The sequence below is a fragment of the Falco biarmicus genome, chromosome 10 (assembly GCF_023638135.1).
Source record: "Falco biarmicus isolate bFalBia1 chromosome 10, bFalBia1.pri, whole genome shotgun sequence".
NCBI lineage: Eukaryota > Metazoa > Chordata > Aves > Falconiformes > Falconidae > Falco > Falco biarmicus.
This window is the reverse complement of record NC_079297.1, coordinates 28,016,449-28,028,996: the sequence shown is the minus strand read 5'-3', so window position 1 is coordinate 28,028,996 and position 12,548 is coordinate 28,016,449. Positions and strand designations below refer to the sequence as shown.

Sequence of the window (12,548 nt, the reverse complement as noted above, 5' to 3'; positions counted from 1 at the left end):
GTGTAACCTCCTCTTTTTTTTTTGAGGTAAAACTATGAATCTTCACAATAAATCTATTAATTAGGTTAGCATTATTATTTGCATTAAAAATAGGCTGAGTGGGATAGCAGCATGCTTATTTATGGCAGTGGGAATGTGGTCACATCAGAAGGCATGGATGTGTCTGTTCCCTACAGTGTGGACTTTAGAAATCCTATGATTATTGAAAAAAGGTTTAATAATCACCTCAAATGGTCATTCTCCTGCCCAGAGGCAAGGTCACGGTGTGTGCATCATTCACACATGCTTGTGTGGCATATTTTTAATTACCTTTAAGGAAGGGGATGCCAAAATCTGACTCTGTCATCAGCTCAGGTGCCTCATTGCACTCATGATTGCATGGGCTGTCCCAGTAGCTCCTGGGAATGAGGAGAGTTTGTTTCCTTGTTTCCTGTAGATGCCTTTTGCATGTTTGAAGGTTGCTTATGTAGCTTCACTCAGTCTTCTCCTCCCTAGATTAATGCTTACAGTCTTCTCCAACTTGCTTAAGCCCTGTTTGCCAGGCCGATGGCCATTTTCACTCCCCTCCTCCAGGCTCCCTTCTCCTCTGGAACTGCAGCACTCAGAATTGGGATCAAGATCAAGCACAGCCTATTGCTGTGGTTCAAAACCCTCCCTGTGGCTCTGTGTGGTGCCCAGTGTGCAGTGAGAAAGGATGCCATTGCAATACAAAGAACAAAATACCCCAGGTTTACAGCTGTCTGTCCTTCTGCATGCTGAATTGAATACATTCTTATGCATTTTCTTAATTTTCAGATATATCTGCACAGATTTAATTTTGAAAGGTGCTTTTTTATCATGCTTGATGTTTTGATTTAGAAACCACCAAAATAAGCATAGAAGGTTTTCAGCCCGGTGCCAGTGCATCTGTCACCTTGGGGTTGAAACAGCTGATGCTGCGTGATTTCCACCATGGGTTCCTCCAAATTGCTGAAGGCATTTCCTTACCCTCCTTGGCCTTATCTTCTGCTGGCAGTGCCAGCGCAGAGGCATCTGAGTTGCAGGAGGGGGCTGCAGCTTCCCTGCCACTTGCCAGGTGATGGGTGCTCAGCAGCCACTGCTGCCCGGAGAGGGGAGCTGGTTCCAGGTCCCAAATGGGCGATGAGGCGACGTTTGGCAACAGCCACATTTAATTCATGGGTGAAGCCCTCCTTGCAGTTGGAGCAGGCTGCCCTGACAGATTAGGGCTGCCCTGTGCTTGGCCTCCTGCCAGTTCCCTATGGCATGCCTCTTATTTCAAAAATATGTGGGGGAAAAAGTGGAAAGTGTAGCTTTGACCCTTGTGTCTTGCTTCTAGGCCAATTACAGTATCACAAATGTTGTTTTCCTTCTTTCATCTTGGTGTACAGCCTTGCAGACAGAAGGGCTCGTCCCTGCTAACCGAGCAGTGTGGTGTTTCACCCCAAGTTTCTCTCAGCAGCAGTTTGATTCCAGGTGCTGAATGTGGTGGTTGTGAGTGCAAGTCTTGGCAGCAGAAGTCTGCTGGGAATAGGGATATCTCAGCTGTGTAGCACCTACAGCAAATTACAGTCCTGTAATGGTGACGATGAGAAAAAGCAAAATGAAGATGTCATCTCTGGCTGCAAAACATCTATTTCTCTGTGACCCCCACTGCTGTCAGTGCTGATGCCAGTGCTCGTTGCACTGAAGTGGAATGAATACCACCATGCTGTTTGTCTTCTGAAATGTCCCACTTTCTTTCCATCTTTCCCTTTTTCCCCTCTAGCTCTGAGCTGGAGTCTGATTTTAATGGTGACTTACCAAACTCTGAAGTGAGTGAAGGACGGACCTTGCTGCCGGAGCCCCCTGCCTGCCCGAGCTCTGTCCAGAGGTGGGCACCACTTGCCAGGAGCCCTGTGGCACTGGAGGATAGCCCCAAAACATCCAAAGTTGCTGATGGTAAGCAACAGCACAGCCTGGGGATGCTCCAGCAGCCTCTCCTCAGGGCTGAAGTCAGAGCTGGGGGGAGAGGTTTCAAAGCAGAGGGTGTTGCCGGCAGTGTGGCCAGGTTCTACCCTTTAACAGTGTCTTTGTTTGGCTGTAAACAAAGTTACAGCCATTTGGGTGCTGTAGCTGCTGAAACAGCATTTCTGTGATGCAGGGTAACCTGGAGTAACTGTGCCTTGTGCTTAGCTTGCAGGGGTGGGATAAATATTTTCCCACTAGTGAAAGTTTGGAAGTGATTAGTAGTCAATGCAATAGCTGCGGTATTGCCTAAGCAAGGGTGATGTTGGGAAGCACTAGAGAGCTCTGCTTCGTTCAAGTTGTATTTCTATCAGTAGCTGCTTAAAGTTTTTCTTTCCAGTGAAACATAAGGAGGAAAGCATATAGCTAGCAGGGAGGTGGGGAGAGGTTTAAGAACAGTCTGCTTCCAAATGGGATCTCCTTTCTGGAGTTGAAGGTCAGAACTAAGAGATGTGCTAAAACAGCAAAAGCAATCGTTTTGCAGAAAATAAAAGGCCATCAGCATTCATTTCTTCCCTTCCCCCACTACCCCCACATCCATATATGCATTTTTAATCCAAACAGGGAAGAGGGGACTTCATACAGTAATTTAAGTTGACTCTTGAAGAACAAAGCCCTAGTTTAGGGCAAAAAAAGGACAGCAGCAAACCCCAAAGCACGCCCAGCAGCATGTGACCCCATGCAGTTACCGGAGGATTTTATCCCTTTTCCTCCTCAATGTCATGTTCTCCCCTACTCCTGGCTGCTAAGGTCACCTCCCTCTGCACCATCACCTTCCTCCCCACTGTGCCAGCCGGGGTTATCTATATCTTCATGAGCAGCCTGTCTCTCAGCCCTGCATCCTCACCCAGCTGCATTACAGCATCCCTCCGGTTTTACCGTTTCATCCTGTCCCCTCTCCTGCCGGCAGCGGGGTGTGGGGGTGAGCGCGGAGGGCTGCCGGAGCCGCCTCCTTGGAGCCTCTCCCTGCAGTGGGGCGGGCGGTGGGTGCGCGCTGCCCCCTCCCGGCCAGCGGCACGGGCACGGGGGGGGGCTGGCTGGGAAACTGACCCCTCTCCACCGGGGGCCTTCTCCCCCCCCCTTTTCTTTTTTTCCTATCTCTGTCTTCGCTCTCTGACTTTTGCTACCTTAGGTGACCATGTGACTTTTCTGTTTCTGTTCAGCGTTACAGAGAGCCAACAGTTTTCACACCACAGCATTAAATAAGTATCAGAATTGGAGGAGAAAACTCCAAACAAGTGAGTAAAGCCCAAGAAGTGATTGTGTCTTCTATGTGTGCTGTCTTCTGTTTTCCTATCTCTTAAATGTGTTTCTCCTTCTTTCCTTTAAAATTTTTCTGAGTCACTAGGTGAGAAAACAGAGATCTAAAATGCACCAAATATTTCTTTTGCATTTTCTTGTCCTCAAAAGATGAAATTCCCTTTCTGTGTGACTGTTCCCTATGTGAGTACACCCACCAGCAAGCAGTGTCCGCTGTAATTCTCCAGCTGAGAACCTGCACCCCTATACCAGATCTGTGTATTCTGTCTCTAGCCCTGCCTGCACTGATTGTTTTTTATTAGGTGCAATGCTGGGTATAACATGGTGACCATCACTTATTAGAAATGCTCCTGGAGGTGCCTATTTATACCATATCCATCTACCGCTGCTCTATCACCTCTTTCTTTGTTTTTTGTTTTTTTTTTTTTTTTTTTTTTTTTTTTGGAGAAAACCGGGTGGTGTTTCTGGGCTGCTGAAAGGGAGAGAGTACTAGCAGCCATCCCACGAGGTGAGCTGGTGAAAATAAGTGTTAGAGTTCTTGTTCTCTAGCAGTTTTACTTGGTCTGGGCTGACCTGTCTCTGCCTGTGGGAATTGCACAGGAATGCAGAGATTTCAATAGTGATCAGGTCTGTGCCCAATTCACTTCCAAAACACAGGGCATTCACCCCTCGCAGCTGAGACTGCATCTAGGTAATCTTCCTCCTGGGCTGCAGTCCCAAAACAAACCAGTCATCCTCAGTTACACCTCTGCTGCTCCTAACAGGGTTGCCCGCCTGCCTTGGCACAGCCCCTCTGCAGTGCAGTGCCTGCCCAGTCCCTGCTTGCAGGTACCTGCTGCCAGGATTGATCATACCAGTATGGGAGCTGGGTGAGCTTACCAGCATCCCAAACCCTCTCAAAACTCTGTTAGAAATGCAGTCATATCTGTTAGACTGGGATGTTGACAGCCTGATGTATAAAACACTAATCTGCAGCAGTGGAAAGAAGGGATTTGTGCATGTGACCAAGTGCCACAGTTTCTGGGCATGGAGACAGCGTGTTTTTGGGAATGGTGGTGACAGCCGCTTTCTTGCCCTCAGCTGCCCTCTGCAATGAGGGGGATTTCTGCTGCTGCTCAGAGTCCTGGTTGCCTTCAGAGGAGTTAAGGCTCTGCTCCTGAAACAAGGAGGATCCCTGTGTCTGTTATGGGCCCAGCATTCAAGCAGAGGCATCTCAGCTTGCTTGGTTTGAATGCACAAACAAGCTGCAAGATCATTTGCAAGAACCCACTGTGGGATGAAATTTTATATCTCAACAGAGCAGCCAAGCTGCACCTCTCCTTCCTGGCACTGGGCTCACCTCCCAGTCAGTTGCCTGCCAGTGTGCGTGAACGCTGTCCCTACTGACCCCATGGTCCCTTGGAACCCCCAGTGCCACACATCTGGGATAACTCAGTAAATTTCCATAGCGGATGCACAGGGCTATTTCAGGGTCCTGAAAGGATGCTCCCACCAAGCTCAACTACAGCAAACCACCCCCTGCCATGGGCTATCCCCAGAGAGGCAGCTGTGGCAGGTGGACAGGGAGATGAGCCACGATGGGACTGTGCTCCCTGGGATTCACCACACCTCCAAGGCGTGGGGACTTGCCATGCTCCAAGAGCCTCTGTGGAGCAGCTGCACGGGGTGTCCCACCCAGGGGAAGGCTGTACCATGCCCAGGATGGGGAGGCAGGGCAGGGTGCCTTCAGAAAGTCTCGTGGCATCTGTGTGGTTGGCTTCACCAAAGGCTTGGATTTAAAATCTTGCCTTAATTGATCTGTTTTTAAAAGATCGAACAAAAATGATGCTTATTCCAGGTTTGGCGGGGGGAGGAGGAAAGAAAGACTTTGAGAGGGGAAAGAAGAGAAGACCAAGGATCACTCTTAATTTTGACTCATTATCAGCTTGTTCTCAGCAAGTGCATGACTTAATCGTTGCAAATTAATTTCCCCATAATTTTATTAAACTCTCCCGTGTGTCTCCAGAGGGCTCTAGAGGGAGCTAAAGGCCTTTGAGAGGGAAGTGACTGCTACATGAATTTGTTTGAACCTCAAGCATGCTGCTAAAACGAGGTGTAAAGCGCATTCAGCATATACTGGGAACAGAATAAAGGCTTTTTCTACTCTCTGGAGGAACACTGTAAATCTTAGTTTCTATATTTAATATACTTAATATTTGGTTACAAGAATTCATATGATCATCAGTCACATGAAAGAAAAATCTGTCTCCTTTTCAGATTTATTTCCCAAAACACATATGTTTCATAAACAGCACAAGGTACGCAGCCAAGGAAATGAAATCAGTGTCATGGTTATATTGGCTGAAAGGCTCAGAGCAGGATATTACCTTTCAAAATCTTTAATCCCTGTCACACAGCTACAGGGAATGCGGTGCTCTTAATTTCTCTTGGTCATTTGGAATAGCTTTTGGGCCAAGTAGCTCATGAACAGTGCCCTAGGGAACTTTTTTTTTTTTCCCCTCTTAAATCCTGTTTTGAATGTGAAGCTGCAAATTTGTTTTCAGTGTCTTGGTGGGAATAAATCCATTAACTCTGTGAAAGAGAGCAAGCTGTGGCTTTGTGCAAAGCAATGTTCTCGCATGTGCAGGCCCTGTCCATGTGAGCTAATGCACATCCACAAGAGCTGTCATGGGAAGTGCTTCTCCCCACGAGCACATGCCATTACCCTGCAGACCCCTGGGCTGTGGGTTTTATGCCCTCATCAGTGTTTCAGCTGTTGGTGCTCCAGTAGTTGCGTTTCCCCTCGATGTGCTGGGCTGTGTCAGAAGACTCAGGGCTTTAGCAGATCAGGCTAAACCTCCCTGGTTCACTTGTACGGATGATGGTGGGATTTTTTAATTTGAATTCTGGACTCCTATGTTTTCCTATAGCTCAATTCACAGAATATAAAGGTCAGCCCCGGGTTGCTAGTCCCTGTGGGAGTTCCTTAACAAACACCAGCGCATTGTTTCCCTCCATTCTTGACCAAATGTAACAAATTACATCAAGATTGGGAACGAATAGGTGAGGCACTGAGAGGAAAGGAAAGTTGGCCTTTCTCCCTGGCTTGTCTTTTCTGAAGTCCATATGCAGGAACTGTCTTCTCTCTCTCTGGTGTGGCTTTTGTCCTTATGCAGCTTTTAATCCCTGTGTAGAAGAATGGAAGTTTGCTTTGGGAACCTTTGTGGGTTTCAGAACTAATAACTGGGTTTGGGAGTTAACAATTCAGATATAAATATACTTGTCATGTTATACCTTGACATGGTAATATCTTGGCTCAGTGTTACTTTTGTTCTGTCCAAAGATTATTGATTATGTAAAATTGCCATAGGCACAAATACTAGAGAGCTCTCCTGACTCCTTTCAGGTGCAAGTTACCTCCCTACTTTTGCTTCCAGCAGGTCTGTCTGTCTGTGCTGGTTTTGGTTCAAGGCCTTTAGCAATTAGTTACTTTGCCTGATCCTAGGAGAGCCCCCAGCATGCGGTGCGCTGGCCTGGCTTGGGAGACCACAGGATTATTTCTGTCCTTACTGCCTGCAGGTGGTTGCATTTTCCATTTTTTCCCCATTCTGCTGGACAGCCCTCTCAGAAGTCATTAGTTTTCTTCATTTCTCGGAACTACCCAAAGCTTCGAAAGTCACTGGTTGTTTTGACTGCCTCTGCTTTTAAGTCCAGAAAGCCCTCTGAAAAGGGCTGGTTTTCCAGAAAGTTTCCTGGAACTCAAAAGCTGCTTCACTACATCCAGCCAAAAAGTAGAAGCAGTTCAGGTCTGCCGCTGAAAATATCAACATGTTTGGCACAGCATGCACACACATGTGCATGAGGCCATAAACTTCATTAGTGTAGGTCAGCTCCTCAGGTACAACTGTATCCAGATGACTGTTTAATTTTCTACTCTCATTCTTCAATTGCAAACTTTATTTAAGACAAAACCAATACCAGTGTGACAGCAAAATTTGTGTCTTTGGCAGGCTTCCCTCTACTGTCCAGCAAGAAACCAGGGCTACACTGGAAGGACAGCTCAGCCAGCTGTCAAACTGGTCCTGGGGAGGATCACTCCCAAACACAGGTATGAAGGAAAATTGTGCAGAGCAAAACAAGTGTAGCTACTGTTGGGGCATGTCTGCTCTCAGCAGGCTGTCTGAGCATCCTCTGCTCTTTCAAATAGTTTTGGTCTTCGCAGTAACCGCTGAAGTTGGAGTTATGCCTGTGATGTACGCAGGGAAGAGACTTTGATGTTCTGATATAAACATCCCCAAAACATGCAGCTAAGTCCCATGTGCTATGGGACTCCGACCTTGATCACATTGAGAATTAGGCACTAATCTGTTGCATCAGTCAGCATGTAGGCACCACCACTCTGCCCTGCCCTTGCTGAAATATCCTTTGTGTTACACTTTCTGTCCAAAGGGGTGGGAATCCCCCAAAACCTCTGCCCCCTGCTGCTTCCAAGCTGGCTGTTGGTCTGCCCACATGCTCCTAGGGCTAGGTAGAAACATGAGGCATGTTGGGCAAGGACATGTACAAGCAGTGGCAGGGTGAAAGGGTATCACATTTGAGTGGTTTAAGTGCCACTTGATCGTTGTGTATCGCTGGACAAAAGGCAAGTGCCAGCACTGACCTTGGAGAGCAAATGTGGGAGCTGAGGTAAGAGCTCACATAGGAAATCTGGCAAAGAGGTGGGGGGATTTCAGGCTGTTACAGCCTTTAAATGTAGGTGTGCCCCTGTCTAATGTTTACCCCTTGCATCCAGTGGGCAGAAGACTACTTTTCTTAATTTGCAGCAGGCCCTTGGCTCCACACCTCCCACAGCTCAGCAGCATCTTCAGCTTCCTTCAGGACCTAGGATTTCCACTGTATTTTCTGCTTTTTTCTAATTAGTATATTTTTTTTAAGGCTGAGGAAGGGTGAGCCTGCCATAAGTGCAGCGCTGAAGCAGGAGTCGTGACCAATCATCCCGAGCAAAGGGCAGCACATCCCCTGGACTCAGAGCTGGGCGGAACAGGAACCAGTCCATGGCCTCCATGTCCTAGCCTGTTGTCCTCACCCTTGGGTTAAACGTGATTAAAACTCCTTGACCTCAGGGTCTGTGTTAGAAAAAAAATCAAGTCTCCCATGTCCATGGTGGTAGTTGAAATCCGGTCCAGGACAATAGGGCCAGGAAGGCAATGTCCCAGGGGAGCGAAGCTGCACAATGCTGCCTGGCCACACTGTGCATGAGGAGAGGTGATTTTGTGCAGCTCCACTCTATAAGCAGTGCTTACTGACCTTTTTCTTACTCTAAAGAGAGAGGATTAAGAGGGCATGTGTTTGTTTATTTGTTTATTGGTTTTTCTCATGTTTTTCTATCTGAGATCCTGGCCAATATTTATTTTGGTCATCAAATGCAACTGTGGAACAGGGAATAATTATTATTGCCTTACTCCTGATGCTTCTGGGGAATGAGAAGTCAGTCAGATTAATGGCTTCACCTGTGTGAATTTGGGAATCTGGCACATAAGTGGAAACAGGAATTGAATATTCACACCATCCATTATCCCGCAGCATTGAGGATAAAACGCCTCCCTCTTAAGAAGGAAAATACACTAGTTTTAGCCTACTGGCTAGATAATGTAGACATTTATCCTTGTTACTATCTACAGCAGAAGATTTTGGTGGCTAGAGTAAGGAATTTAAATCTTCACCAAAGGAAAAATAATCATAGGAGAGAACTAATTGAATTGTTTAAAAGTACCATCTTGGCATTTACAGTCTTTTCTGGGTCACATCATTCAATCCTAAGTGTGCTATGTAAGCATGTAGTATTATAAAAGCAGTTAGAGAGGGTGGATGATAGTCTCTTGTGCTTGCTGGAAACTCTAAGGTAGTGCAACTGGAACACACGCAGGAGAACAAAGCAGATCTGCTCTTGTTTATTCTCCTTTAGATAGGACTGTTTCTTTCAAAGGGAAATATTAAAGGCAGTTCATAAAGATATGACAGATTCTTAGCATGAATAGCATTATTTTTAGACTATTAACATTTCAAGTAGTATTAGATCTCCACTCCTAGAGAAATACTAACTCTTTAGGGAGAAATGCTTTTCTTCTTATTGCATTATCATCTATACGTGTGTATGTATATGTATATAAATTAAATATTATGTTTATTAGTATTAAATTAAGATTAAAATTGATTAAAACATTATATGAAGTGAAAGATATACTAAACTGTGTTTTTCTACCGCTAAAATAATCTTTTTTTTCATGCACTTCACAGTTGGCTTCTTACAAGAAACCACCAGAAGTTACAAGAGGACATTTCAAACCCTACAGCCCAGTATTTCAAAGAAAAGAAAAAGCCAGAGAGATGCCCGAAGACATCTGTCTCTATGTGCCCCATTGTCCTTCTCAGAGCAGCACCAGAGGTTCTCCATGGACCCCTCCTGGGAATGGGACACTGGCTGCTGATCTTTCTGAGCCTGAAGATATGGATAGTGACATTAAGACATACAGAGTCCAGGGCTGGAAGGAAAAAACCCAGAAATATACCTCTGAACCAGAAGATTTTAATAGGAAGACAAAAGCACTGTCATCTCTGGGTTTGAAAGAGAAAGATGGCAAAAATACAAGGCACCCAGAAGAAAAGCTTGAGCAAGAATTAAAGGAGGCCAAAAAGAGGCTAGTGCTTTGTACTCAACAGCAACCCTCGTCGTGTGATTCAAAAAGGAAAGACTTGGGCAGAACCAGTCCAGGCTGTCCAAACAAAGGAGCACTGCGGACTTCAGAGGAAAAGGATGCTGACTGGAGAAAAGACGTGTTCAAACAATCTGGTTGTCCTGTGCCTCACTTATTTGCAGATGATGCTCCACCAGCTTTGCCAGTTGATACTAAAGATGTTCTGAGGAGTCCAGATGCAGTTGCCAGGGAGCACGCAGCGGGCCGGCCCAAATCACCACTGAGGCTCATAGCCAATGCTATCAAAAGGTCCATTTTGGAGCCTCTAACCATGTCTCCAGAGGGACTAAAGCAGGACTTAGACAGCAAAGTCAAAGCCTCTTCAGAACAAGCTTTCTTCAGCTTCCCCAGTGCTCCTGGCTATTCCCTAAGCCAAATGAACAGTAACAACAATAGAGCAAGTAACACTCAGCCACAGGAGCTTAAAGTAGGGGAGTGGGCAGGACAATATTTAGGAAATGGGAGCTGTTTCTCAAATTCATCTAATTTTTCTGTCGGCTCTGAAAAGAAATTGCTAAGGGATTACAGTGAGGAGGTATCCTTCCCAGTCTACAGTCCTCACACCAGGCCTTCCCAGAGAACCAGTATACCTCAGACATCGTCTTGCACTAGGATGGAGGATGTCCCAGGACTCCTAGAAAAGTTTACCTTCAAAGAGACTCCTCCAGGGGCTCCTATGGATGACGTGATTATATGTAATGAAAAGTACTTCCTTCTTTCATCTCCAGAGCCCAAGAACACCTCCAAGGACAATCTGGATGACTCTGAACAGAAGGGTAGTATAGGGTCACTCTTCGATAGACTGAGAGGTAAAGTTCATGACAGAGAAGGGGGCTCCCTTGTGTCATCCCTGCCTTTCATGAAGAACCATTCTCCAGAAGACAGGCTATGTTATCCTTCCACAGGTGAGGACCTGAGTGGAATTATTATTCTTGTTATTATTGTTATGTAATAGCACTTAAAATTTAAAAGACCTGTGTGTGATCATGCAAACACATATCTGTTGTATGTTTACTTTATAGCTACTTTCTACATAGGAAGACTTAATACGTATTCTGCTTAAGGTTTAGGAGTTGCTTCTGGTTTAGGGGAGCAGAGCAGATCTGCAAGCAGCGCGCAGCACACTGGACCCAAGTTTGCTGCTTACTGCTGTTCAGATATGTTTGGGTCAGGAAAATATACTCACCAAGGTGGAAGAAGCAGTGAGGCAGAGTGGGATGGTGTGCAGAGCAGCTGCTGCTGTGACACTGAGTGTATTACGGAAGGGATAGTACAGCAGGCAAGCTTGAGGATGAGCACTGAAAACTCCAGTGCAGCATAGAGCACGTTTGCTACCCTTTCCGTAAGGAGCTCAGAGACTGAAGCAATATGGTTGCGGTAGCAAGCTTTGCTTTGTGTATGTGCTTTCTCAGCAGGTGTCTCTTCAGCTCTGTCTGCTGTTGCAGTGACTGAACTGTAGACATACTTTTGGGAGCTTTGCGGTGTCATTAATATCCCCTTGTTCTTTTATTTGAAAGGAGATAGGACCTTCTTGACCTACTCTGACCTACTTGTGAGTCTATTTGGGCAGTGATTAAAAGGCATCAATTTTCATGTTTGCTTGCTGGCAAGAACAAGGTTAGTATTAAAACTGCAGACGAGCCTAAGAAATATTGATGTCAGACAAAGAGCAATCTGAGTAATCTGAGCATAGGCTCAGAAAGAATTAAGTGTAGCACAGTTTCAGGCATGAAATATGAGGTATGAGAGCTGCAACCACCTGTCTTTCACCGTGATCCATCTTTCCACTAGCCCACTGCAGAAAGTCACAGTTATTTAACTACATAATCTACTGAATTTTATTGACATACCTGTTTGTTTCTTACTCTATTAAATTGCAATCCAAACTGTAACCTCAAAATTGCTGCATTAGAATAACAATATGTATGTTAAAATACCAAGTCACAGAAATGTTCCCAGTGAGCTGCCAGATCCTTTTTGCATCCTTCCTGCTTCAGAATTACTGCATTCTGTGAGGAAGATACACAGTAGGTGTAAGAGCCTTGATCTGAAGCTCATTAAAATCCACAGAATAACTCCTGCCCTCATTCCTGAATTTTTTGGTTGGATTCTTGGAGCATCCTTTATCTAACAACTTGCAAAACAAGGCATCCCCATTGAGGCAGAGGATGCGAAGGACTGCACTGAAACCACAGGGAGTTGCTAGAGTTTACACTTGTCATGCTGTGGTCTTAAATGGGAGGCTTTTTCTGAGTCTTTACTTAGTCATGACCCATCAACTAAGCCAAGCTGACTTGCTCTTAACTAAATATATTACAATAATTGGTATGTTGTGTTCCTACTAAAATGGGAAAAGTTTTTGTTAGGTTTGAATAATGCTATACTTTATTTGTATTTTAAATATTTGGGGGAAAAAACCCATGCTGGTTTAATATGTGTTGCATTCCTCTGCTGTGCAAGCCAAAAGAGGAATTATTAAATTATTATAATTATTGAATATAGGCATTGCGAAGTCTGTTCAGAAGCAAAAAATGCAGCTTTGATCTAGCT

General features: G+C 45.4%; 1 protein-coding gene across 5 annotated transcripts in view; it reads left to right on the top strand.

Moving 5' to 3' along the window:
- MICAL2 (microtubule associated monooxygenase, calponin and LIM domain containing 2) overlaps positions 1 to 12,548 on the top strand; it is a 132,866-nt gene that overhangs the window by 99,904 nt on the left and 20,414 nt on the right. For all 5 annotated transcript variants that reach the window (XM_056353868.1, XM_056353864.1, XM_056353866.1 and 2 more), the window contains 4 exons: positions 1,766 to 1,938; positions 3,168 to 3,242; positions 7,254 to 7,351; positions 9,541 to 10,903. In XM_056353868.1, coding sequence (XP_056209843.1) covers positions 1,766 to 1,938; positions 3,168 to 3,242; positions 7,254 to 7,351; positions 9,541 to 10,903 — 1,709 coding nt within the window. The remainder of the gene's footprint in view (positions 1 to 1,765; positions 1,939 to 3,167; positions 3,243 to 7,253; positions 7,352 to 9,540; positions 10,904 to 12,548) is intronic.